General features: G+C 52.5%; 10 protein-coding genes across 10 annotated transcripts; 7 read left to right on the forward strand and 3 right to left on the reverse strand.

The window, feature by feature from the left end:
- Nucleotides 1-579: 579 nt before the first annotated feature.
- Nucleotides 580-2404, forward strand: HD553DRAFT_363776 (uncharacterized protein; the record flags this gene model as incomplete). Its single annotated transcript, XM_046184034.1, has 4 exons — nt 580-1391; nt 1489-2068; nt 2143-2207; nt 2329-2404. 4 exons carry the CDS (start codon nt 580-582, stop codon nt 2402-2404), a joined length of 1533 nt encoding a protein of 510 aa, XP_046032929.1.
- Nucleotides 2405-2729: 325 nt separating this feature from the next.
- Nucleotides 2730-5149, forward strand: HD553DRAFT_319294 (putative beta-glucosidase). The gene is made up of 8 exons (XM_046180998.1): nt 2730-3054; nt 3144-3388; nt 3499-3569; nt 3644-3824; nt 3941-3956; nt 4026-4125; nt 4229-4645; nt 4777-5149. Exons 1-8 carry the CDS (start codon nt 2772-2774, stop codon nt 4907-4909), a joined length of 1446 nt encoding a protein of 481 aa, XP_046032930.1. The 5' UTR covers nt 2730-2771; the 3' UTR covers nt 4910-5149.
- A 213-nt stretch (nt 5150-5362) lies between these two features.
- Nucleotides 5363-8342, forward strand: HD553DRAFT_319297 (tRNA guanosine-2'-O-methyltransferase). The gene is made up of 10 exons (XM_046180999.1): nt 5363-5774; nt 5869-6039; nt 6177-6265; nt 6358-6539; nt 6688-6804; nt 6885-7008; nt 7103-7243; nt 7333-7435; nt 7506-7731; nt 7805-8342. The coding sequence occupies exons 1-10, from the start codon at nt 5452-5454 to the stop codon at nt 7961-7963; spliced, it is 1635 nt and encodes a 544-aa protein (XP_046032931.1). The 5' UTR covers nt 5363-5451; the 3' UTR covers nt 7964-8342.
- On the forward strand, nt 8313-10204 carry HD553DRAFT_319298 (uncharacterized protein). The gene is made up of 2 exons (XM_046181000.1): nt 8313-9139; nt 9255-10204. Exons 1-2 carry the CDS (start codon nt 8618-8620, stop codon nt 9837-9839), a joined length of 1107 nt encoding a protein of 368 aa, XP_046032932.1. The 5' UTR covers nt 8313-8617; the 3' UTR covers nt 9840-10204.
- On the forward strand, nt 10190-10673 carry HD553DRAFT_319301 (uncharacterized protein). Its single transcript, XM_046181001.1, has 2 exons — nt 10190-10244; nt 10371-10673. Exons 1-2 carry the CDS (start codon nt 10221-10223, stop codon nt 10590-10592), a joined length of 246 nt encoding a protein of 81 aa, XP_046032933.1. The 5' UTR covers nt 10190-10220; the 3' UTR covers nt 10593-10673.
- A 1170-nt stretch (nt 10674-11843) lies between these two features.
- Nucleotides 11844-13881, reverse strand: HD553DRAFT_319303 (uncharacterized protein). The gene has a single exon (XM_046181002.1). The coding sequence runs from the start codon at nt 13536-13538 to the stop codon at nt 12252-12254; it is 1287 nt and encodes a 428-aa protein (XP_046032934.1). The 5' UTR covers nt 13539-13881; the 3' UTR covers nt 11844-12251.
- Nucleotides 13882-14608: 727 nt separating this feature from the next.
- Nucleotides 14609-15658, forward strand: HD553DRAFT_326755 (uncharacterized protein; the record flags this gene model as incomplete). The annotated part of the gene is made up of 5 exons (XM_046181733.1): nt 14609-14717; nt 14815-14918; nt 15069-15173; nt 15223-15477; nt 15533-15658. 5 exons carry the CDS (start codon nt 14609-14611, stop codon nt 15656-15658), a joined length of 699 nt encoding a protein of 232 aa, XP_046032935.1.
- A 1478-nt stretch (nt 15659-17136) lies between these two features.
- HD553DRAFT_337489 (uncharacterized protein) lies at nt 17137-21023 on the reverse strand (the record flags this gene model as incomplete). The annotated part of the gene is made up of 10 exons (XM_046182290.1): nt 17137-17424; nt 17679-17776; nt 17818-18354; nt 18457-18852; nt 19030-19751; nt 19945-20339; nt 20367-20495; nt 20706-20772; nt 20820-20923; nt 20952-21023. The coding sequence occupies 10 exons, from the start codon at nt 21021-21023 to the stop codon at nt 17137-17139; spliced, it is 2808 nt and encodes a 935-aa protein (XP_046032936.1).
- Nucleotides 21024-21526: 503 nt separating this feature from the next.
- On the forward strand, nt 21527-22278 carry HD553DRAFT_319306 (uncharacterized protein). The gene is made up of 2 exons (XM_046181003.1): nt 21527-21882; nt 21946-22278. Exons 1-2 carry the CDS (start codon nt 21643-21645, stop codon nt 21952-21954), a joined length of 249 nt encoding a protein of 82 aa, XP_046032937.1. The 5' UTR covers nt 21527-21642; the 3' UTR covers nt 21955-22278.
- Nucleotides 22051-24158, reverse strand: HD553DRAFT_141237 (uncharacterized protein). Its single transcript, XM_046176666.1, has 7 exons — nt 24040-24158; nt 23905-23941; nt 23729-23799; nt 23418-23588; nt 23068-23163; nt 22832-22894; nt 22051-22278 (listed from the first exon to the last, which is right to left on the reverse strand). The coding sequence occupies exons 1-7, from the start codon at nt 24113-24115 to the stop codon at nt 22166-22168; spliced, it is 627 nt and encodes a 208-aa protein (XP_046032938.1). The 5' UTR covers nt 24116-24158; the 3' UTR covers nt 22051-22165.
- Nucleotides 24159-25151: the final 993 nt, after the last annotated feature.

Here is a 25151-nt window from a genome sequence, read left to right on the forward strand (position 1 = left end):
CCTAACCCCTAACCCCTAACCCCTAACCCCTAACCCCTAACCCCTAACCCCTAACCCCTAACCCCTAACCCCTAACCCCTAAATGACCGAGTCAGATGTTCTCAAGACCGACCGTCCTGCGTCCGATGTCTAGAGAAGAAGACCGTCTGTCAATACCCGGATTCAGATGTTACTGGATCGAACCTGGACTCGACCTCGAACTCGACCTCGACCTCGATCTTGAACTCGAACTCGAACTCGAACTCGGATTCGAACGTGGACTTCCAGGTTGAGCATGATTATTTTCGGCGGGATGATGTTTCCGGAGCCGCACGTATGAGGGCGGATGGGCTGGGCTATGAACATCAGGATGAAAGTCGCAGGGCTGTAGTCGGGGTTGTCAGAGATCAGGATCGTTTCGGGATGAACGAAGACGCACGCATGTGAGCCATACCATACGATCTCCTCCAACCCTCTCCTTGTTCCTACAGTAAAACGGAGAAGAAGGACTTTCTTCATCTTTCCCCCGTCGTTTCTCTATTACTTACACGTTACATTGTCAACCGCGTCTCCCATACTTCCCGAATCTTCAGCCTGGCGATGTTGGAAGACGATGCCTACCTGGCTCGGCACGTCGATGTCTACTTCGAACACGTCCACACCACGGGGTGTTATGGGTTCCTCCACGAACCTTCTGTGCGGGAAGCGATGTCGGAAGGGAGGCTTTCTCGTTCGCTCGCGTTGGCCATGTGTGCGGCGTCGACGAGGTTCTTGTCGTCTACCTCTGGCAAGACGAATAGCTCCTCGGGTGACGGCGCGGCGGATCCCGATTCGACTGGCATCGCGATGGCCCACCGAGCTCAGGTATGGGCCGACGAAGCTAAAAGACTCGTCTTCTCCCGGTTGTACGAGTACGATCTGGACGCCTTAGCCTCCCTCTTGCTCCAATTCTATCATGCCGTCGCCAACGCGCAGTTCGAGGTCGTCAGGATCTTGGCATCTACGGCAGCGAGGATGGCGGTAGGTATGAACCTGCATGTCGAAGAGCAAGAGGGGGAGATACCAAGCCCAAGGGGAACAGGTACAACCGAGCAGGAGCTTGAATGGGATGAACGCCCGGCTCAGATAGAGATTAGGAGGGAGAAGAAGAGACGGATCGTCTGGGCCTGCCAATTTTTCGACTGGATCACCTGTCAAGGTCGGCTCGAGGACCTCGCTCTGCGTCCGGGCTTGATCACCGTCCGTCTACCCGCGGAAGATTCGTCATTCCTGTCCGGTGAACCGAGCGACATGCCCAGCCTCGAGATGTTTGACAGGGACCTCGCTGATCAGACCACAAACGGGGCGATGGATAGGCATAATCCTCGGAGCGCTTATATCCATCTAATGTGGATCAGGACCCGCGTTGTACAGTAAGCAGATCCCTTTGACTCTCTCCCTCGCTCACGATAGCAAGGTTCCATAGATTGATCAGGGAATCCTTGCCATCTGGTCCGATTTCCTTCTCAGGTATGTAGTCGGCTGTCCAAGAGCGAGCCATCCGCCCTGGTTGGCATACTCCCAGTTTCAAGCGCTCGAGCGAGAACTCTCCGAGTGGTCCCGACGACTTCCCGCGAGTCTTACCCTGTGCATGAGCCTGGAGACGAGTCGTTCGACGTCGGAACCGACGTTGAACATGCTCCTTCTCATGCTCGAAGCGTGGTTTCACGAAGCTTGCGCATGCTTGCTGGGCATCGTCTTGCCATCCGCCGGCCTCGGAGGACACCTGTCGGTAGCGCTACCTCGAGCGATGATCGCCGTAGCGCCCGATACCTGGCTAGCTCACGCCCGCCAGCGCTGTCTGGACCATTGCGTGGCCATCTCGGAGCCCGCCCGTCGCGGTGCGCTCGCTTCGCTTGGTTTCGCCTTTGAGGACGTCGACTTTCCTCTCCTCGCGGTCGAAAGCATTGAGAGACGGATGGCCTGGGTCGACGCCGAGCCGGTACGGGCTTTCGATGAAGAGATAATGTTGCCACTGGCCATTCACCTTGAAGCGACGTTTCGATCAGCCGCGGCGACACGGAGGTACTTTCCGGTGGTCGGACCGCTCGTGAGCGAATGAGATGGGCTTTCCAGCGAGAACGATCGAGCTGACCCTTTCCTCGCGCCTACACCGATATATAGCTCGTAGCTGCCAACCAAATGCTACTCCACCGAGGATTTCCCGCAATGCCGGCTGTAGAGCGAGAGTACGTGTGTGCTGTGCGCTTTGCGGTTCCCCTCCTCGCCTTTTGTTCCTCTTTACATCTTTTCCTTGCCCTGCGAACACCAGCTGATGTCTGACTGTCCGTTGCGATCTTGTCCGGCCAGTCTGAATCCAGATCACTGGTACAGGCAGACCATCTCCACCGTCCACTTAGAACCGGGGATCGCCGACTCGTCATGACCATCGCTTGCGCCTTCCTCTGGTCAACATCCGGTGTGTTAGCTGACTTCGTTTGTTGATACGTGCGATTGTATACGATCAGTTGCCCGTTGTCCCTCGCACAAGGTGACAAGTCTTGACCCATCCATCCACACCGTCGGCCATCTCAAGCGCGCGCCACCACCACCCTGCCCTCGCTTCGTCGCTTCGTCGCTTCGTCGCTTCGTCGACCGCGCGTACGGTCAGCAGCCCATGCACCGAAATGGTTTGGCACCGACATTGATAAAGGTTGATGAATATGAGTCGCAATCTCTCCTTGCGAAACGTGGCCCTCAAGGCACCATACATTTGGTCGCATATCAGTACCGTTCGATCTAACGATACTGCCATGCCGTCAAGCGAAACCACCCCGTCTCCCGTCATCTTTGACCGGAACTTCCTACATGGTTTCGCAACGTCCGCCGTACAGATCGAAGGAGGCTCGAAGGCCGGAGGAAAAGGACCTTCCGTCTGGGATCGATACTGTGACAAAGGTCAGATCTTTGATGGATCGACGTGCAGGGAGGCTCGAAGCTCTTTTGTACTGTGGGAGCGCGATGTCGAGCTTCTTGTGGCGCTCGGAGCTACAGCGTATCGTTTCAGCATCAGTTGGCCGCGAATCATGCCTACTGGTGAGTCTGTCAAGAAGAGCTTTCCACTTCAGCTCACCACTAGCTCATCACCAGCCTCCGTATGCAATCGGACCGACTGTTTACGACAGGCTCCCGTCACGACCCCATCAATGAAGCTGGAATCGAGTACTATTCGAACCTCATCGATCGTCTACTGTTCCACGGCATTGAACCCATCGTGACCATTTTCCATTGGGACACGCCCGAAGCCCTCGATGCCAGCTATGGATCTTGGAGGAACCATACCGAGATGGTGCCCGACTTTACGGCCTACGCCCGGATCCTCTTCGAACGCTTCGGCGACCGCGTGTCCAATTGGATCACCATCAACGAGGTAAGTGGCTGATAAGAGGCTCATGAGCTCGGCTCGACGTCGACTCACAAAAACTCAGAGCAATTGATCTTGCGAGCACTACGAGCTGAAGCGATATGTCACCCTCACAGCCGATTGCTGTCAATTTTTTCGCCAACATGGGTCTATACAAGAACTGGGATGCCAAGGCGGACGTATGGAAGTGAGTTCGCTGGGAATCAGAACGTTCACTTTGGTGCCTGATCCAAGAAAAATCCTACTGTCTTTCCCATTCAGGAGCGTCTACACCATGATCAGGTGTCACGCCGAGGTGTCGCATCTCTACAAAACCGTCTTTCAAGCGGTCCAGAAGGGTCGCATCGGTATCACCTTGTCGGCGGACTGGGTCGAGCCCATCGACTCGAGTGACCAAGCCAAGGAGATGGCTCAGCGCAAACTCGACTTCTTCTTTGGTGTGGTACGTCTACGGCGGCCGTCATACCGGCGAACTCGGTCATCACTTCCGCGCCTCGGCTCACGCTCCTTCTTTGCCCCATTCTATTGGCCCGCTAAATTTCATGGGCTAATGTGCAGTTTGCAGACCCGATCTGTGAGTCGATCGCTTTCCTTCGTTCACATCTGATTGGGAGTTCAGACATGCGAACCCTCATGACTGTAGATTTTGGAGACTATCCCGAGAGCGTCAAGCAAGCTGTTGGCGATCGTCTTCCGGCGTTGTCGTCGGACGACAAGGCGAAGCTCAAGAACTCTTGCGACTAGTACGTCGACCTCGATCCTTCCATTAGTGTCCCTTTGTCGGGTTCCGGCCTGAGGCGAAGAACTTGCCTAGGCTGATACGTACTCGAATCGGCGTCACAACAGCTTCTGTTTGAACAGCTACTCCGCCTCTTGGGCTCTGAAGGGTCCTGCCAAAGATCACCAACCGGGACCTTTCGACGACATGTTCGGTAACACGCATGACACGCATCATCATCCTCTCACCGGCGAACCGATCGGTAATCCCGGTCAACCCTTCTTCCTGTTCGATACGCCTTGGGGCTTTCGCAAGATGCTCCGCTACGTGCAAGATCGATACCTGCGCCCGTGCAGGATTCCGCTGTTCATCACCGAGAACGGGTTCGCCGTCAAGGGCGAGGCGGAATTGGACGAGACTGAGGCTAGGCGTGGGGAAGATGCAGAGAGGGTGGCGTACTTCAAGGGGTACCTCGGAGAATTGGCGGCTGCGGTTCAAGAGGACGATCTCAGAGTTTGCGGATATATGGCCTGGACACTGATGGAGTAAGTCCGACGCATCAAATTCGATGCAGGTAACAGAGGGTGTCAAAACACCATACTGCGTCGCCTCGCTTGTTGTTTTTCTCGGCGGATTTCCCCGTGCGCGACGGCTAACCTTGACTATCGAACTGTAGCAATTGGGAGTGGAAGATGGGCTGGACCTGTCGTTATGGCGTCTCCTATGTCGACCCGGAAACTCAGCAACGTGTGCCCAAGGCGAGCGCGAGGTGGATTCAGCAGTTCTTCAGATCGTCCGTAGCGAGATGAGCAAAAGCCCTCTCGAATGCAGTCGGAACGGCGCTTCTCGACGTGTACTTGACTTCGACTGTAGATCGTCTTACAAACCTTCTGATGTGTTGCTGGAATGGAGACCATACTTTGACCGTTATCGATTCGATTTTCCCGCGGCCATCTGTTTCAGCTTTGCGCGTTCAAATGAAAGCGAAACCGAGCAGCGCATTCCGTCGTTCGACCTCGTCGCTCTGCCAGACAGAGGTTGAGTCATGGGACCGAACTCTGAAGATTGCTAATCAGGAGATCGGGTCGTGTGCATTGGGCGGGTTTCATGTTAAAAGTTGCCCAGGTCGGAATACCACCACGAGTGCCGGTATGCGTTGGTCACGTGACCTCGTTGACATTCGAGTGTCAACTTGGGACTTTCCGAACCTTGATATGATTCAACTCATAAGCTCATAAGCTATAAGCTTGTAAACCTGCTCCGTCTCGTGTTCGTCCTCCAATAGCCTCAAGCTAGATCAAGCTCTAGTCTGGATACTAGAAGCTCTGGCCCCTGGATCAGTGCTTGAGATATGCCTGGCTGCACGATAAAAACGGCACCCCGCTTCACCCTCAATCTCTCGCTCACGAATCCTACTTTCCGACTTCCCGACCTCTACTCGACAGCCAAGCTATTCGGGTTCGGCCTGAAGATCTTCCACCCATGGAATAACCACGAAGTCGACAAAGAAGAGGATGACGAGGTGTCGGAACGGGAGACTTGGGAGTTTGTGCATTCGGGGAGGAGCGCGTTCGTCATAATAGGGTTTACGGACGAGGATGGCAGAGAGGTCCGGGATCTGGAACGATGTCTCCGATATTGTCGGCAATTAGGGGAACGCTGTATCATGATCAAGTCAGTTCAAAGTTCTTCATCTTGACCGACCCGAAATCCTCTGTCACACTCTTGCCTTTTCACTGCTGATCATCGTATGAACCCCATGTCGCAGATCAATACACCAGCTATTTCACCACGCCCCGACCCTCCCTAAACTGCACGAACACCTCGAACAGACTAAACGGAACGACGTTCACCTATGGAAACCGGATAACGAGGAAAAGGGCTCCTTCGCTTTTGATGTACAGCGGATAGGGAAGAGGAGGTCTCAGTCGGCGACGAGGTCAGTATCGCCTATACATCCCGTTACCCTCAGCTTCGTCGTTATCTTTTCTTCTTTTCCACGATGCCTGAGACTACGGTGAAAGATCACTAGATACTGACGTGCTTGTGATTTATTGTGCGATTGTTGCTCGACAGGACGATCGTAGAATCGTTTGCTTATATGGCTATGACGACGCCGATCCGGATGAAAGACCCCGAGGTGCTTTACACTTATTTCGAGGAATGTAAGCCGCGCCCGAATCATCACACCATTCAGTACTATGTTCGATAGATCTAACCAGGTATCTTCCCTCACTTCTCCTATTCCGCAACCTAGACGAAGACGCCCAAGCCCAAGAACGCGCCCAACTCCTCTCCGGCCAGCTCGAACAGACCCGTCTGGACATCCCGTTTGCGAGCGAAAAGGACAAAAAGGTCGTCCAGATCGATTACGAAGAGGGCAAGTTTGTAGGAGGGGGGAATTTGGGGTTCTTGAGGCAGATATATTTCGGGAGGTTGGTGAGTTTTTGGCTTGCCGGGTGTCTCGTAACGTCTCGCCACGTATGCTCTCTATACGGGCTAGCATCCGTGGGGAACCTGGTCCAAGGGACGGAGATGCTGGGACTCGACGTCATTACTGACACATGGCGTTTGCGATGTTCTACAGGTCTGTGAGGGATCAGCGAGGCTGTTGATCAAAAAGTTCGAAGTCAAGGAACGAGCCTTTTATGGGAACACGTCGATGGAGAGCGAGATGAGCTTGCTGATGGCCGGACAGACGCTGGTGAGTTCGCCGTTCAGGTAGAGGAATGGTCTGCCTGCCAGATTCGACCTGTCTGCTGACTTCCTCCCCTGTGCACAAAGTCTTCTGCGGGAAAGTCCGTCTACGATCCGTTTGCGGGGACGGGGAGCTTGCTTTACACCTGTGCGCACTGGGGATCGATGGTCATCGGGAGCGATATCGATGGCAGGCAAATGCGTGGGAAGGGTGAGCACGGGGTTATCTACACTAAGATCCACTCAATGACACAAATTGCGTAACTTCACAATGCTGACCTGCACTTGCTTGATCTGCTTTGTAGACGCATCTGGTCCAGGTGTCTTCCGTGCTGCGACGAAATACGGCTTACGGAATCGGATACTGGATTGCTTGACGTTCGACGTGACGAGGAACGGGTGGAGGCGGGGCGGGCTATTCGACGCGATCATTACTGATCCTCCATGTAAGCACAGAAGTTTCATCTTTCTGTGTTCGCGAGCCGATTGCTCTGGCCTGAGCTGAATTTCGGGCATGTCGTGTTTGTCTGTGTAGATGGTGTGCGAGCTGGAGCGAAGCGGTTGGGAAGAAACGAAAAGAACGGCCGGATGCAGAAGGACGAGCCGGTCCTGATGCCGGACGGTACTTACTCTCACCTGTAAGCCCGAGTCTGCTCTCCCACCGATCCAACGTCGTCGTGGAACTAACCCCTAACCTTCCGTCAACAGGCAACCGGGGTACATACCCGTCTCGAGACCTTACGAGATGACCGACCTCGTGTACGACCTCGTCCTCTTCGGGCGGTGGATGCTCGTACCCGGTGGTCGACTGGTGTTCTTCCTGCCGACGGTCACGGAAGATTGGGACGATCTGGACGTGCCTGTTGTACAGGGGATGAAGGAGATCAAGTTCTGTAGCGGGTCGTCGCAGGATTTCGGGCGGTGGAGTCGACGGGCAAGTTCACATGACTTGAATCGTTCATCGGCTCAGAAAACTGTTTATCTGACTTGCCCGGGCTTGATTGCAGCTGATCACGATGGAAAAGACCGACAGCGAGACTTACCCTCGCCCAGACTTTTTACCGGTCGAGATGGAGAAAGTACCGGGGCATCATAATTTCCCACAACGGTTCATGGAGGGTTTCGATCCTAGACCTAGACCTGGTCAGGCGAACGAGTCGGCGTAATCATAATTACAATGGAGGAGGTATCGCTTGCGATATGAAATCGCTCGATGGCCACTTTGGCGCTGTGGTCTGCTCAAATGTCTAGGCGATGCAACGCGGTCGGTCAGAGTGTGCTTGGTCTCACCTGAACCTCACCTCTTCACCCTTCAACATCATACTCTCCACGCCGTTCTGCGCATGGAGATGCTTCAAACATGATGCATACGATCGAGTGGGAGCTTGTTGACCCAGTTACATTTGAGTCACGTGACTGCTACACGCACGAGTTGACCTCGAGAGCCTCTCCACTTGGTCTTTGATCTTGAGAAAATTCGATTCTCTATCCAGACTGTAATAGCACCCTGGCTCGCTTTATACTTGATCTACAGTGCTGTTATCATGGATCGCCCGACACAATCGAGCGTCCGAGTGAAACGAGAACTTTCCGATTCTCCAGTCGGTCGTGATGGAAGCAACGTCCATCAATCTTCCTCGTACCGTCGTCAACACGCTCCACCTCCTCGACTTCTCACAGTCCATGACTATGACAACACAGCTGCTGGTTTCAAGAAATAACCGACCAGTCCTCCTTTACGTCCTGCTCCGGTCATCTCGGGTCGTGACGACGCATCTGCACCTCGGGAACGTTTCACGGATACGACCTCCGAAAGGGGGATGATGGATCCGCCGAGTTCACCTCTCGGACCACCTCCAACTCGTCTATCTCATGATCACCGGCGTTCTATCACACCAGAGACGTTCTACGATGCGGACGATGCCCTTCCTCCACCGCCCTCCGCTCTGAGCTTAGTGTATACATCTTCACCCAAGCCATCGGGTTCGAAACAACCCCAGCCCCAGCCGAGTTCCTCCTCGAAACCCGGTTCAGATCCATTTCCTCTCCACCCCGACCGGTTTCCCTCAGTGAGAAGGGGAAAAAGGCAAAATCAGAAGCAGAACCAACAAGGCACACGGGCTGACCAGAAGAAACAGAAACCCCAGGGTGCCGCAGAGGCCGTATGCGTATATCCCGGCCCCGAGCCTCCTACGGGCGTATCGAGGCTTGTCTACTTGGAAAAGGTCAAAGAGGATGAAGACATCGTGACGACGATGTTACGCCGGGTTATCGATCACGACCCTCGGAACGTCTATAATTGGAGTTCCCCCACGGCTCGGTTGAGCATGAAACAGAAGAAGGTGAGTCTCGGTCTCGGCGTCGCTTCCTGTGACTGAGATCTGGTCTGCTTCAAGTCGGTCGGATCGCTGATCCTTAGGTTATGCTATGTCATGCTTCGGTACCAAACATGATTAGAAGCTCTTGACCAAGGTCGTTCATCCCGATCTCGTCATCTTGACCGGGACGGACCGGTGTCTCGCCTGTCAATCTCTCGTCGATCCCCCTGACCTTCCGCCGAACTGGGTCAGATGGCCATGCGCTCGCATACTCGCGCAAGGACCTAAGCGATCCTGTATAGCTTGCTTTCGCCGGGACGGTGGGGACACTTGCAAGTGCACCTTTGCGCCTTTGAAAGGCACGTCCTCCGCTGAGCCAAACCCTGGGCTCGATTATGTCTCCGACAACGACAACGACAATGAGAACGAACACGACAATGACGAAACTGAACCTGGTGCGCAATCTCGGAAAGCCCCAAGGGCAAACGTCATTCCCAAGGACCAGGACAAGGACCCGCTTTCGCCCGAAGAAGCTGCTAGGCTCCGAGCGCATATGTCCGGAATGTTCAGGAGGTACGCGACATTGCTCGGCGAGTACGGCGAGGAGATCCAAGACCCGGACCCGAACAGGGTGCACGCTGTACCTCTCGAGGTCATCCAGGATCAGATTGGGAAGGTTCAGGGCAGCCGATTCGCCAGGTTGATTCACAAAGGAGTCCGGTAGAGGGATACTATAGGTGGCGATGGTGGGCCATTCCATTCTCGTGCGGAACGGTGAGGCACAGAGGATACAATAGAGCCTTGTCGTGAATCTGGGTCGTTTCGTTTTCGTGTCTTTCGGCGAGCCATCGCGAACTCCTACAGCACCAAGATGATGTGGTACTACTTCGATACCTCGAATGAATGTAGAGAGCTATAAAGAGCTGTGTTGCTGTAGTCGATGATGGGACGAGGTCGAGGTGGATGATGATGAAAGCGCGTGGAAGCGCGTGCTAGCTGCTGTGACCTTGACCTCTTCAGAACTCGAAAGTCACGATGAATACCTTTCCAACACACATAACAAGTCAGACCATAGCCTCTCATCACAGCTCTCTACATCCTCAAGATGGTCTGCAAAAAGTGTGAAAAGGTACATCATCTCGTCCTCTCCGGTCGACCATGTGATGATCTGATGGCCAGCTAATCTTCCCCCACCAATTACTTGTCGCCCCGATATCGATTCACCTTGACGTTCGACTCAATCTCGACATGGTAGAAACTCTCTACCGTAGCAGCCCCAGCTCCAGGAAAAGCTTCTACCTCCAAAAACAGGTCGATCGGGGAGAACAAGCTCTTGACGGCCAAGAAGCGGGGGACGCCTTATGGGACGGGAAAACCGTGTATCGAATGCAAGGTCCGTGTCGTCTTCTTTTCCTCTTCCTTACGTCTTTTTCCTTCACCTATCATACCTTGTACCTTATCGACCTACAGTGGCTGAACAATTAATCGATCCTTCTCTTTTCATATATTTCGACACGGTCTTGTGGTAATAATATAGAAAGCAACCCAGTATACAGGCGCTCTCCGATGCACACCGTGTGCTTATAAGAAGGGGATGTGTGCGATTTGCGGGACGATGATATTGGATACGAGCGGTTGGTCCTTCTTTTCTCCTGTTTTCTCCTTGTTCTGCTTCCTTTTCTTCCATTTCCTCTTTCCTCAATTTCTTGTTCTACTTCAATCCCTTCGTCATACACTCTCGTCGCCGTCGACGGAGACTTTTGCCTTGAGAGCCCACCCTCCTCCCCCAGCTCCACCTCGACCGTCCCAACCGCCCGCACATCTCGATGATCCCATGAGAGCAAGAATAGCTGATCGGCCCCATCTTCACCTTACTGTTGACGTCGTTTAGGTTACAAACAGTCCGTCGCCTAGCCGAACTCCTGTCCCCGAGCTTCACCTTTTCCTGTTTTTGGTTCCCCTTTGTTCGGCTTTCAATTCGACTTCTACTTCGACTACCTCTAATAAGGGATACCTTCTGGTTATGGTCCACTGGATGGGGAGCCGGTTGTGCATCACTACATCTCATGATACCATACCCCATAAACACAAAGACAAAGACCCAGACAATACGATACAATCACATCACCACACGAAAACATTTCGAAATACCGGACCGGGTTACTATAGTACAACACCAGCCCGGGGAACTACAACACCAGACCTGAACAACTCGGTAGGATACAATACGGGCACAATCACAAGGACAAGGACGGGCACGAGGACGAGAACGAGGATGCGGATGTTCGAGGATATCGGACCTGGGTCAGACGATGTTGGTTGGAGGGTGGGACGGGGAAGCGGTTCGGTGGACGGGCATCTTCACAGCGGGAGTGGAACGGGGCACGGGATACAAGGAGTAACGGAAAGGAACGGGATGGGGTTTGAGACGGAGTCGGGGGAATATCGTTCGAGCGGGGACAGGAGAACGGGAGCGGAATATGGGACAGAGACGAGGTTGCGGATTGGGACCGGGAGCGGGGTGGGACCGGGAGCGGGGTCAGAGAAGGGTGAAGGGACGAGGGGTGGTGATGACGAGGGCGAACCGGGAAGCGGGGGCGAGGGATGAAGATCGCAGGGGCAACAGGAATAAAGCAGGGGCCAGGCGAGACGGACGATACAAACGGACTTCGTGATACCGACCTTCCCAAACCTACCAATACCCTCGCACACGAACTTGGCGGGTTGTCCACAATCGACGGTCACTGAACAGGCACGCAAACGACTCTACTTCAGCGAAAGGAATGTCGACACTTCAGAGGTGGCCGCTTGCCGCTACCGTGAAAGCAGCCTGTGCACCTCGGCTCCCGCAGAAGTTGGCGTCTGGATCGTTTCGTCAAGCTGGTCACTCGACATGCCCCGCACGTCACTTTACCCTAAGGGACTAGAATCGTATAAAAGCGGGACCTTGTAAACGCAGATTCCCTCGGGTCACATGCATAAACATGTCAAGCTCGTACAAGATACCCACTCTGGTCCTATCTCTCGAACGGTCCTTTGGCTTCGGTGGGAAGACGATTTGATCGATCAATAAGATCTATCGAAAGCTCTGGGCGTCTGCATTCCTGATACGGACCTTTCGCCGAGAAGTGCAATCTCAGCGGAGTATTGAACCCGAGCCGATATCAACGCAGCTTGCGTGATCGAAACCCCACAAAGTACCCCCGAGTCTCGGTGATAAGCCAGGTACGTGGTTGACCCTTAAAGCGAGCTGTCCACGGCCGACGAGGTGTTTCGTCTCCAAACGGTGTGTGCGTTCAGCGAGGTACCGGAGCGGTCCGAGGGTCCTCCCAGAAGAGTCCGGAACAAAGAACTGATAACGAGCGTCTCTACGGAGTTTGACGTCCAACCAGGCGTAATGACTCTCGCCGTCGGTGTCCGGCAGCTTCGGGTCGACCCCTTCGCGGCTGAATAACGCCCGAAGCTTCGTGAGCAGCTTCTCGTAGACCCGCAAGGGTATACCAATGGTCACAAAATCCTCGAGGTATACCCGATTGTCGCTCCAACCCTGAGTCAAGCGGACGTCGCTCTGGTTTCGATATTTGAGGACAATGTTATTGAAGAAAAAGGCGTCGCTACGGGTTCCGTTGGGATAGACCTTGTAGATCCATCGGATCTCGGCTGCTCTAAAACTGTCCGGTAGCGGATAGTGGTGTACTTGGGGATCAAACTCCACGGTATAGGCGGGCCTTTGACTGCGACGTATCAAGTTTGAGAGGCGGTCTGACATCGAAGAACCTAGACCGGTCTCTCGATGAGATACCGCTGGTTCGCCAGATGAAGTGCTGTTCACTACTAGACTGGCGAGTGCACCCGCCAGATCAGCGCTATCGTTCAGCTCTGCTGTGACAGATCTGGCCGGCTGATGAATCTGCTGAGACACGTCCTCGATGTGCTCGGCCGAGAGCTGGACGGCATCCAAGGCAGCCTCAACGGTGTCCTGCCGTTGAGAGGAGCTGTGCCCGTCTTCGATCGAGGGTCTGGTACTTGTCTCGGTTTCTACCCGGTCCAATTCTGCTTCGACAGTCTGTTCATCCTGACTGGACGACCTATCCAGCGTCTGAGAGACGCTATGACTGAGGTCCCTTCGCGAAGCATGCTCGCCAGTGGAAAATATGACGGGATCTTGGGCACCTCCTTCTTCGCTCTGGGTGACTTGCAATCGGTCGGAACGAATCCCATCCTTGACCCAGAAGTATTTCTCGGGTTGAGCCGCGTAGTGGTCACGATTGTCGACATCGTACGCCATATAGTGGGCTGCGGCCACCTTGGGTTGCGAATTGATCTCGCGCCAGAACGGATGGGCTTCGCCTTGAGGGGTGTCACTCATGTAAACATAGATGACGGGGCCTTGGATAGCGTTTACGGCTGCGGATAGGAACATCCTGATCTCAGTATCCGAGCCAAGATTTGTAAAAGGTGGATTATAGGCACACCGGTCAACAGAACCTGCACAGCATCTGCAGCAGACCCATGCTCCCCGGGTCGAGATAAAGCTTTCGCTCCGATCTGGCTTTCTTTCATCCAGATGCCGAGTTCGGATCGGTCAGACTCTTCCTGGTCCAGATCAGCGATTCCATCGATCGCGATGTAAGTCAACACGTCGTCGACACCATGACCGGCATTGAAAAGACTTTTCCATGCCTGGAGTTCGAGCTCTCGGAGCCAGCGGCTGAATTTGTTCAGCCTGTCGTCCTGCTGTGTTCCGAATTTCGCTTGTCAGCCAGAGCTTTGGTATGGATCCATCCTCCTAGACACTCACCTGCCATGCGTTGAGGTTGATCACGATGACGGCGACCTTGCCGACCTGAGAGGCGATCTCCGCATCTTCGTTTGATTGGTTTCGTTCGGACCGCATGACTGGGTTGGTATGTAGGTGGCGAGATTTGCGGGAAAAGAGCGATTGAAGCTGAACGGGTGAGAAGCAAGCAGATTGCTGTGTTACGAGAGCATATTGGATGACGGGGAGGATCAACTAAATCGTTTGAACCATTACAAATACTAATCAGAACAATAAGAATCTTCGTTCCGACACTGCAGCACAGCGAGGCCGACAACTCTTATTGTTCAGCTGAAACACAGGGGAACAAAGACGGAGCGCTAATGGCGCTTCTGTCTCCCGATGAAACACGGGGACTACTCATGAGATACGGATGATATCGTCTCAGTATGCCGAGCAGCTTCTTGCTTGTTAATACCGAGCAGCTTCTTGCTTGTTAATACCGAGGACAATAGCCGTATACAAGACAAAAGAATTTCGATAATCTGAAACGGCGACCTGGACCCGGGCGCGCGCGTCCCGCGCTGGCTGGTGGTGCCTGTTTCACGGATTCGTAACTCAAATACTCAAACGCAGATGATGCATGGGATCAAATGCGGATTGGACACTGCTGAAATTAATGGCATCGGCACGACAGGGTGACGAACGACAACGTCGGCACAGACGACGCCGACATGAACGATCTTGGCATTGACGATATGGACCTCTCGACGTTTGATTCCGTCTGCCTAGCCTACGCTGCTATTCTCAAAGCCGCCGTGGGCCGCGTTGCAAGTGTATGCTGTGCGATCAAGCGGATCATTTTGACACGCTTACAAACGTCAAGCCCACCGGGTGTTTCAGGAGTTCAGACTGATGTGAAACAGCTCATCGTGAACAGTTCTAAGGAGGTTTTGGGAGCGAAGATTCAGGCACATCCGCACGGAACGCGTACCTAGCTGCTTTGGCAGTCTATCCCTGGTCGTAAAGGACTCAAGCTCTTCGGTGTGCAGTCTGATTGATTTTTATCGGTCTGTCTCATTGTGTTTGTTTGAGCGGTACAATCCGTGTTTTCTCGAGCTGCGGCGCATGCTGTGAAGAATGGAATGATTATCAGCGATGCTATGGTGTGATTACGATATGTCCGACCTACAGTATATCCTAAAACCCAAGTACATTCAAGGCTCAACTGCTATTGATCGCAAGACTGGCCTTTTGCGAGTTTGTGCTCTCATTCTGTTGGCGGTATCGATGAGGCTGGTGACTTACTACTCCATGTCCTTGTTGCTTCACGCTTGCTGATGTGAAGCTTGCCGATATCAATGTCACTGGACAGCGAGAGCGTCACCAATTAGCCTGGGATATCATTGGCTTAGCGATGAGATGTGCTCTCAGTGCTGGGTTGAATCACAATCACGATGATGTTCACAATGACAAAAGGACCTGGACGACAAGAATCTGGACGACGCTGTTCGCCCTGGATATGACAATCTCTTTCAAACTCGGACATCAGGTCGGTAGTCGCGTCGGACCATCGAACCTCTCTCATCAGTCTGCATTCCATGTACGTCCGCCCTCGAACGGTACGCGCCTATCAAATCGCTAACATCGCTGTACAGGAATCAGCAATGGAAACGGCCAAGATCCGCGAGGAGATTTTTAGGACTACTCTACCGCTGCCTCAGGATTACGAAGCTCACCTTGAAGCATGGACATCGGCTGCTCATATTCGCCTGACTACATGATGGGATGCTCTTCTGGATATATGCGTGATAAGGGTTCTTTTAGTCAGATACCACTCCGTCCGCATGAACCTTCTCCAGGGTTCTACCCGACGTACGCCGGCAAATGCGCAGAACACAATATGGCCAGCCGCAACAATCTCGGTTGCTTACGACGTTCTTACCTATGGTAATTTGGAACATATCTCCCCGGTCGACTCCTTCTTGATCCCCTATTCGTACATCAATTGCCGTCCTTTGCTGGTAATCATTGCGAGGTATCTTGGAGAACGACCAGGATGCTGCTTGGAAAGCCCGCGTTAATACCACAAGTGAGAAGTGGCAAGACGACTCAACAATCCGATCATTGTGCGTCAAGTGCCTGCGTACATCGTGAAGCATTTCCCGATGTTATATTTAAAACTCGATAATATTGCCGCACCACTGTGGGGTCCAGCGATGATCTGTCTGAACGCTGTACCATCCTGGCCATGCCTTATTAGTGCTATGATAGAAGGAGTTGCATAGAGATATTTCCATCTGAAAGGCATTCGCTGCTCGACCCTTTCCTCATCAGCTGATATATCAACGCTAGTCTTGGTGTGCAAGTTCGGTGGGCGGCTGGTCTGTTGTGCATCGTCACTGAGTGAGCATAGGCCGCAATGGTCTAATAATTGGGCGGCAATCCTCAAGAAGGCACTCGAAATTAGGAAATATAGAGGCGAATGTCATGTACCGGCAGAGAGCACTGTCTGCACGATGGATGCGTATCCAAAAGATCAACAGTTATTCAATGAGCAATCAGTCGACAGCACCTTCAACGATGATCACGTCCCCAGAGAACCCTTTGCTGAGATCACCACAAGTGCAGCTTAACCTCTATTCATGGCCTAGAAATAAAAGTCAAGTCAGCCATCTGGGCCATCTCTCTGTCTCTCTCTCTCGGTGAGCTGCTCTCGGTTCCATACCGAATAGAATGATAACTTCTGGTTGGTGCCCAAACTCTTACGGGATCATTCACAAACGTCTCTCATGGAGTGTTCATGCTAAAGAGGGCGACCAGACTCTCATGTCTTTGTGAACTCACCGACTTGCTTTCTGATCCAATCTTCCCGTGGCCTGTGAAAGCTCCAGCGTTTTTGGATCCAATTGACATAGACTAGCCTCTTTGGGGCTGTTGTTCCGCCTGACCTCATGACAATATTGTTCCATCGCCGGCCCCTTGTACCAGGACATACTCTATAGACTCCCGGGTAATTCGCTTGGCGCGGTTCAATCAGGTGCAGGCGAGGATGATGATGGGCATTGTGTCAGAGGAATTGATGGATTGGGCAGAGAAGGTTTACATGGAGTCGGGTTAGCTGGAGAGTGAGTTATTTGGGTTGCAGTATGGCAAACGTCGTGATACGGGGACGTTGCTTGCTGATCGATTCTTTTCGATCCTGTCTGTGCGCGAGACTCATCAAATTGAGTCATGGTATAGCTGGCGTAATCATACCGTTTTACAGCAAGCAAGCGTGAATAACACCGTAGATCGTATCGTATATACGACGAATTTGAATCACAAGGTATTCCATGCGGCCATGCGAAACCCGAGGAATAGACAATCCGACGAATTCCCTCCTGTTCCCGAGCGTGCGTTCGAGCAAAGTCTGGGTCTGCCCAATCGGATGTGGGTCTTCCCGATCGTACGTCTTGCGAGAAGAATTTGATTTTGGATCGGGGGACGGCGAGACGTTGCTGGAGACGTCGAGTATACGATGCCCCACGCCGATTTGTCTCAACGCTTCCTAGTCCGACCAGTCGGGTAGTCGAGCTGAGACGTCTGTGTTCTTTCTTGCGTGGATGGCCTTTCCTATCGGATGCATCACGTTCGTCGATCCCGGAAAAAAACTTTGCATATGGGTACCGCCTGCGATCGGGTAGGTATCCGAGGCGGTCGTAAGATGAGATTGAATCGAATATTCCTGCTCATGGACGAAGATTCAAACGGGACTTGATCTTGGCATCCGGGACCAAGACAGCGTGATCTCGGATGTCTCACGGTCCAGGCGCTGAAGCTGACAACGACGAGGGCGACTGCGACGATTGTTGCTGTTAATTTTGCTGCTGCTGCTGTTGTTGTTGTTGCGGTTGTTGTTGCTGTTGTTGTCGCGGTTGTTGCTGCCCCTGGTTATTGTTACCGACGTTCCCAAACATCCCTCCTAACATCGCGTTCCCCATATTCATCCCCATCATCGGCATCCCCATCATCGGGAACCCCATGCCCATGTTCATCGGCATGTTCATCCCCATGCCCATGCCCATGCCCATTCCCATGTTCATGTTCATCCCCAGCATCGGCATACCCATGCCCATCCCCGTGTTCATCATGCCCATATTGTTGTTATTGAAAGCGGGATTGTTGTTCATGTTCATGATTTTCATCATCGGATTCATGCCCACCGCGCCTTGATTCTGGTTGTGGTTCTGATCCATCGGCATCGACGGCGACATCGACATTGGCGTAGCCATAGACGTCGGACTAAGGATCCCTTGTTGTCCATGCCCGTGAGGATGAACATAACCCTGACCCTGACCCTGTACCTGCCGTTGTTGGTGTTGTTGACGGCCCCGATCCGACCCTGGCCGATCGACAAACCCAGGTCGGTTGGGTAGTCCGTGCGAATCACCAGCGCGTTCGCCACGTACAGGGGATTTCGGGCGGAGGTTGTCGATTTCTACGGGGCGAGAAACAAGGGATTCAAGTCGAGGATGCACAGAACGAGTCAGTTCCTTCTTCGGGATGAAGGAGGCACACGAACAAGACCAAAAAGACTCACCCTGCGTAAGAGGTAAGACGTATCGTCCCATTTCGTCCTTGTTGCCTTCCAGCCAGTTTGCATATCTGACGGGATCGAACGGTTTCACCCCCTCTTCCCCCTCTGTCTCTCCTTGAATATCTCCTTCCGCGCTGGGTTTCCCGTCAACCGCCTCCTCCAGTTCCTCTCCTTCTGCTTCCCTCTCACCGTCCACCCCGACCTCCACCCCAACCCGATCAGGCCCGACAGTCACCCACCCCTTCCTGCCCCTCGCCCGACCCGACTTGGAAGCGGGAGCAAAGAGGTCCAAACGTCTGGTACCGAGACAAAAGTTCTCGATGATCGAGTAGATCTGGGGTGGGTAGGCTGGGGGGTCTGGGTCGGTGGGGTCGGGGTCCCAGACGATTATGTCGGTGTCTGTAGGGTTTGGGTGGGAGTTGAAAGTTGTAGGTCGACGGTGATGATGGCGAGACGGAGGGGAAATAAATTAAGAAGAGCATATTCGTCAGCTCTTCTCCTCTTGTCCTCATCCACCTCTCCACCTCTCCCTTCGGCTCCGATCCGACTCCGGCGACCAACCCGAAACCTACTCACCGACATTACAATGCACAAACCAACCATCCGTCTTCCTCCTCACCGTCCCCCGAATGCCCACCAGACAATGTTCTTTTTGGGTCACGAGGAGGTTGGTAGGTATCGGGTCTTCCTCGTTCTCTTCTTCTTGCTCGAGCTCTTCTTTTTCTTTTCCTTCGGCATTTTCGGACTCGTCGTCGATGTCGTCTTTTGGAAGCGAGGTCCCATCCCGACGACGTTTAAACGAAGCCCTCCCCTGTCTCCTATCCCCACCCCCAACCCCAACTCTCCCACTCCCATCCCCCCTCTTCGTCCCCTTCATCCCCTTCGCGCTCCCCCCGCTCCTCTTAGTCCGAACCCAAACGACCTCCTCACACCTCCTAAACCCCCACCTCATCAACATCTCCCTCCCCCTCTCAAGCCCATCTCCATCGCTCGGTCCGACCCAGAGGAAGACGAACGACGGATCGGCGCTTAGGTGCCGGATTGGGAGGGCGCTTAGTTCTTGGGGGGTGTAAAGGGGGGGTGGGCGGATGTGGATGACGTCGAACACCTGGTTTGGAGGTAGTTGGGAGGAAGAGGTGGATAATAAAGAGGAAGAGGAGGCTGGAGGTGTGGAGAGTAAAGAAGGGAGGCTGAGAGGGGATTCCGATACCGGGTCCAGTGTTAGGTATAACGGAGGGTGGGCGTGGGAGGAGACGAGGGAGCGTTTGAGGGCTTGGAGGCGGTGCAGTTTTGGGTATCTTCGATTCCACGGTCATGGTGATTGAAGGTTGAAGGTCAAGGAGAGGAGAGATACGAGATAATATACCGGAAAGACAAGGTGGTCAGCTTAAAGAGGTCCTCTTCTTGTCGTGTGGAAGGGAAGTATCGTTCCTTTCCCCCTAAGCGAACACTCGATGTATGTATGAAGCTGAAGGCCCCGATAAGACTCACTCTCGACACTCATCCACCTCCTTCCCGACCCCTTTGATCCAACTCGCATTCCAAACCCCGCTGACGATATATTCTACGAGGTAATCGTTCCTGATCGTCTCCTCTCCGGGGGAATAATTCTTGTAGCTCGATCTCAATACCTCGTCATGAGTTTTATTTTCGGGTTTGATGTGATGTGGTCGGGGTTTGTCTTTGGGAGAGGCTAAGCGGGAGGGGGTGTCGTCATTGTCGTTATCGTTAGTATCGTGGTTTTCGTTGTTAATATCGTTATTCGAGGTCGATCCAGCAGTCTGAAGTAATCGCCGTCGTTTAACTCGACGGACGGAGATCTCGTCCAAGAACTTTCGATGATCCTGGACCGGGTTCGTCATGCTACGGATGGATCTGAGTGTGTACTGCTAGGTGTGAGGAAGCGGTCATACGATGAGCATAGGAAGGTAGAAGAAAGGTAGCGAAGCAAAGGATGTGCTGATGATGACGATGTTGAGAAGGTCAAGGAGGTCGACCGTGCCTTCGTTGAGTCTCGGGTCAAGTGATTGTCGCATGCGATACTACCAAGTGACATTATCATCGATCAATCACATCTAGACTTGTTCAGTTCAGATACTTAGGTGCGAATGACCCCGGCTGTCAGGCTCGACAAACTCGACAAATCGTCTCTGGATTTTCGAACCTCTCAGGCTTGTGCGCTCCCGCTCAGAGAATCTCCGTCTGCGTCATACAGTATCCTAGCCTCGCCACGGAAAAGAGCAGGACCCTACAATAGCTTGAATCATCTGTAAATTGACCAGTATCCCTTGCAGTGTAGAAGTCTGAGAGGTAGACATACTATAATCATTTGGTGAGCACATCAGATTGAGCATCGATCGACGGACAGATGCCAGATGGCATGGCCGACTATTCCATAACCCTTCTGGCTGTTGAGCCACTCGTCAAGCGGTTTGAACGCAGCCTTCTCACCCATGGTACAATCCCAGTGCTTGTCGACAATGCAGCAAATCGCGTACAGACAGCCCTACAGCACCAGCTCCAGTTCCAGCCCCAAGCGCGTCAATAGATGGTGCAAGAAAGGCAAACATGGCAATGAGCTTCTTGGCGGATATCTTGGAGGTATTAGGCTTGCCTGCAAGCCTGGAATAGTATCACACGGGACTAGAAGGTAAGGGTAAGGTAATGAATGTAATAACGGATGTAGTACAACTAGTACTACATTACAGTAAACACATAGGGGGTGTTCTAGATATACTCCGTACGGGAACTCCCATTGGAGGTCCCTGTAAAACTACCCGACGCGGGTGTGCGATACGCGTACCGCGGATGCTATAACAGGAGGCCAAATCGAGCGGAATTTGAAAGATGAGATCAACCATGACGAGTTCCTGTTTGAAGGAATATTTCTTGTCGTCTTTTAGGATTCAAGTGCTGATTTCATTTGCAAGCTGTGTATCGAAATGGTCTAAAGGATTGATTGCCGTGTAAAGCAAGACCCCAGGGCGTTCTATCGAGAGCCTGAGTGATTTGGAGGTACTGTACGTAATGATTTGCTTCCATGACTGGATACAGGAATGGACTATATATATATAGCGTTTTCGGATGCGGTAATCCTCTTCAAATCTACTTTTACTGTACATGCACAACTTCAACTGATTCTTTGTCACCACTGTATCCGTTGCCAGTAAACTAAACTCAACATCGTCCATGTGTGATCACCAATCCTCGTCCTCCTCTTCTTTGTCGCCAGTAAACTCGACAATGAGCTCCTCAAGCCTCTCCTTCTTCGCCTCAAGCCTCACCTGCCTGGCATTGAAACTCGCCTTCCTTGCGTCAAGCCTCTCCTTCCTCTCATTGAATATATATATCAGCCTACGTCAAGATGATCGCTCACATTCCCCTATGTTGGCTGTGGTCTTCTTGTTCTCGATGGTGATGGCATTTGCGCAACTCGTCAAATCCCGGGGTCAGACGCGTCATGTAGAAGATTATCGTAGATGATCGACGTACGTATCCTAGATGTATCGATCCATCGACGTCTTTGCGGCCCCGAATTTCGAGCCTTGATTGCATCCCATGATATCCGATCTTGCCATCCAGGCCAGCTTCCGTCCACATCTACATCTCTCCAAACCCATCTCCCACTAGACTCAAACTCAACCTCGACCCAAACTCCGCCTCTCGACCTCCTCAACAACCTCCCTCAAACTCCTGATCACCCTCACGCCCTTCATCTCCAGTTGCTCGACATCTTCCGATTCCCGTTTAGCGCCTTCGGACCATCCGCCTGGGCGGCGTAGGAGTCGGGCTTCGAGGTTCGCTGTGAGGGCGCCGTGATAGTCTCTGCAGTGTGGGTCGGGGTATAGTATAGAGAGAAGGCGAGGATTTGGGATGTCATATGAAGAATCTCAGCATTCACCGCGCTTTTGATCTCGAATCAGGCATGAGTTCGGAAAAAGTATCAGCTTGGGCTCGAAATGTACTCACGCATCAAGCTCATCCCCGACCATCAACACCCCCTCCCCCTCCCCCGACCCCTCCCCCGTATTCCCACCCTCGTCGGTTCTCAACTGTACGCCAGCAGCCTGACAGGCGACCTCGAATATCCTCCGATCGGGTTTCTCAAACCCAGCGTATTGCGAGATGGTCGTTCCCGCGGTAAGGAGGTCGGGCAGGATTCCCAGGGAGTGCAGGGTTTTCACTGCTTGTTGACCGGCGCCGTGATGAAGATTATGTTGATGTTGGGGTTGCGGTTTTCGGATCGGCGTATAGGGTGAGGCCGAGGTTTGGGTTCGGATTGAGTAGGATGAGGTGGAGCGAAGGGCATCAGCGGCCCTTGAGACCTTTCACTACAAACAACTGTCCGATGGATAGGAAAAGTAGAAATAGGACTCACGAATCCGATCATCCGCGTTAGAGACCAGCCCCGTAGGTACCCTCAACTCTCTTAGCCTTTTCACTAGAACACCGACGGAATCCAAAGAGTAGAAGTGAGCGGGTCGTCAGCGAGTCTTAATCATCAAACTCATACGATCTGGCCACATGCCTCAACCGAATATCATGAAAGTCCAATGAAAAGAGAAGATCGAGAAGAATAAAAGAGAAGGAGAAGAGGAATCAGGGAAGACTTACAACAACCCTCAACATCGTCAAATACCCGATACCCTTCCCGGCTTTCGAAACGCTTGATCAGAGCTGGAGCTAGGGTTGGGAGTGCTTTTTTCAGCTCTGCGAGGTGTGTGTTGTGTTCGAAAGGGTAGATCGGAGGTTGAGGTGGTGGTGGTGGATTGGACGTAGGTCGGATGTAGGTGTAGGTGCAGGTGTAGGTGGATGTTGAGGTGGATGTAGGTGAAAGAAAAGTGAGGTCTGATCAGCTTTGTGATCAAACAAGAGTCTCTTCCCGCCTCGAAGAACCACTTGAAATAAATCAAGCGAGAGAGAGAGAATGAGGTGCTCAGAGTAAAGATGATCGAAATACTGACCGGCATCAGGAACCCCAGCCCCGCGCATACATCCTTCGATCAATAACGTCCACCACCTCGTCGGGTCCAGCGGAGGAGGCCTTATTGTCGTTGTTGTTGTGTTCGGGCCCGTGGGGTTTGAGCTTGAATTTTGAGGGTTTTGAGGATGGGTTATGGAGAGGGCTTTAAAGGCTGTTTGAAATGCCATATAGACGATGAGATGTAAGAGGGAGATGTACTGGGTCAGCCTCACTTTCGCTCTCGAAAGGCAGGCTTGGTACATTACATTACAAGCATGAATATCAGCTCAGAGAAGATGAAAAGGAACTTACCGGGTTTAAACGCTCTCCGAACATCATCCGCATCAACTTTCAGACCCGCTCGAGTGGCTTCTTCTGCATACCTATCCGAACAGTCGAAGGGATTTGATGGGTGATCAGCTTTGAGGACGAGAATGATACGCGGGTCGGGCTCACGTTCGAGCAGAAGCGAGAGGGAAGATCCTCACTGGACATGTATTGGCAAGCGTGGTGTGATCAGGGTATCTATTCCATGATCCAGGTGACGTAGGCAAGGTCTCGTCAGATTAAGCATTCTTGATTGCGATAGATAGGCAAAGGTGGGGAAGCGGTGGATGACATACCGAACGCGTCAAAGAGGACCAGCCGGACTGGCGAGCGAGATGATAAGTTGGTAACGAGCTTCCTTGTTGATGACATGATGCTAGTAGCTAGTGAACAGATCTTAGACGTCGGGGAGTCGGGAATAGTCAGTGTAGTAGTGTGACTATGGAGCGGAGAGTCGACAAGTAGGTCAGAAGAAGATGACGATTGCGAAGGAAAGGGCGAAGAGTCTCAGGTCAACATCCGTGTCGCATGCGATAAGAGCATGAGGCTTGTTTCAGCTCGACAACTGTCTGAAACCAGTCAGCCGAAGATACGCCCATAAAAATGGTTCATGTCTGTCCCGACCTATGTAGGAGCATCTTCATTGTCATGTTATACGGCGCTATTCGAAAACAACCAATTCAATTTTCAGTCGAACAGAAGAAGCGAAAGCGACGCTGATGAGCGGCAACTTTCGGCTACAAGATTCCTTGATCCATGTCGCTGCGACCAGATCTGTTGTGGGCTCATTGCGTAAGTTAGCTCGAAGGCCCGAGTACGACTTAGTACTGAGGTTGCCATTTGACTCACAGAGTCGTCAAGGTGGCAAAATCTGGTTATCGTATGTGATATCACTACGATTTAGGGGATTCATGTCGTGTTTCACCTTATTCTTTGAATAGGCTCTTCCTCCTTGCTAGCGTCTGTACAAGCCGGTCAAAGAGAGAAGGCGCCGTTCCGAGAATACAACACATGGGAATCCGACATTCTTGTCTCAGGGTGAGGCATCCAAGAACGTCCGGATATGTAACATTGGATAGTCTTTGTCACGCTTCAGAGATCCTTGGAACCTGCCAATACTGGAACACTGCGATCGGATCCGTCTGAAAAGATACCGTCCGAAGTGTCGCAAATTGTTCGAGGAAACTCATAGGGGAAGAATTGTTTCAGTCACGACAAGGCAGAAGTTATGGTTAGCTATGTTTACAGAACGGCAGACATTTACATATAGTTACAATGATACACATTCACATCTAGGAATACACTGTGCATATAGTTACAATCTCGAATAGCGATACCAGACAGAATGTTCCCCTCCAAGTTGGCTCAAGTTTCCGGCCAATCGAGTGTAACTCGATCTCGATCGAAA

Source organism: Filobasidium floriforme, assembly GCF_021052385.1.
Source record: "Filobasidium floriforme strain CBS 6241 chromosome Unknown HD553scaffold_27, whole genome shotgun sequence".
Lineage (NCBI taxonomy): Eukaryota > Fungi > Basidiomycota > Tremellomycetes > Filobasidiales > Filobasidiaceae > Filobasidium > Filobasidium floriforme.

What these genes read in the sequence shown, in the direction of transcription:
- HD553DRAFT_319297 (XM_046180999.1), top strand. Translation starts at nt 5,452, where the DNA reads ATGCCTGGCTGCACGATAAAAACGGCACCCCGCTTCACCCTCAATCTC. An exon ending in AGATATATTTCGGGAGGTTG is followed by an intron (nt 6,540 to 6,687) that starts GTGAGTTTTTGG and finishes GATGTTCTACAG; the next exon opens with GTCTGTGAGGGATCAGCGAG. An exon ending in CAGGCAAATGCGTGGGAAGG is followed by an intron (nt 7,009 to 7,102) that starts GTGAGCACGGGG and finishes TCTGCTTTGTAG; the next exon opens with ACGCATCTGGTCCAGGTGTC.
- HD553DRAFT_319294 (XM_046180998.1), top strand. Translation starts at nt 2,772, where the DNA reads ATGCCGTCAAGCGAAACCACCCCGTCTCCCGTCATCTTTGACCGGAAC. An exon ending in CTCAAGAACTCTTGCGACTA is followed by an intron (nt 4,126 to 4,228) that starts GTACGTCGACCT and finishes GCGTCACAACAG; the next exon opens with CTTCTGTTTGAACAGCTACT. An exon ending in ATGGCCTGGACACTGATGGA is followed by an intron (nt 4,646 to 4,776) that starts GTAAGTCCGACG and finishes ATCGAACTGTAG; the next exon opens with CAATTGGGAGTGGAAGATGG.
- HD553DRAFT_319298 (XM_046181000.1), top strand. Translation starts at nt 8,618, where the DNA reads ATGATGGATCCGCCGAGTTCACCTCTCGGACCACCTCCAACTCGTCTA. An exon ending in TGAGCATGAAACAGAAGAAG is followed by an intron (nt 9,140 to 9,254) that starts GTGAGTCTCGGT and finishes AAACATGATTAG; the next exon opens with AAGCTCTTGACCAAGGTCGT.
- HD553DRAFT_319303 (XM_046181002.1), bottom strand. Translation starts at nt 13,538, where the DNA reads ATGTTCCTATCCGCAGCCGTAAACGCTATCCAAGGCCCCGTCATCTAT.
- HD553DRAFT_319301 (XM_046181001.1), top strand. Translation starts at nt 10,221, where the DNA reads ATGGTCTGCAAAAAGTGTGAAAAG. An exon ending in TCTGCAAAAAGTGTGAAAAG is followed by an intron (nt 10,245 to 10,370) that starts GTACATCATCTC and finishes TCGACATGGTAG; the next exon opens with AAACTCTCTACCGTAGCAGC.
- HD553DRAFT_141237 (XM_046176666.1), bottom strand. Translation starts at nt 24,115, where the DNA reads ATGTCATCAACAAGGAAGCTCGTTACCAACTTATCATCTCGCTCGCCA. An exon ending in TCGGAGAGCGTTTAAACCCG is followed by an intron (nt 23,589 to 23,728) that starts GTAAGTTCCTTT and finishes CATTTCAAACAG; the next exon opens with CCTTTAAAGCCCTCTCCATA. An exon ending in TGACGATGTTGAGGGTTGTT is followed by an intron (nt 22,895 to 23,067) that starts GTAAGTCTTCCC and finishes TCGGTGTTCTAG; the next exon opens with TGAAAAGGCTAAGAGAGTTG.
- HD553DRAFT_319306 (XM_046181003.1), top strand. Translation starts at nt 21,643, where the DNA reads ATGTGTGATCACCAATCCTCGTCCTCCTCTTCTTTGTCGCCAGTAAAC.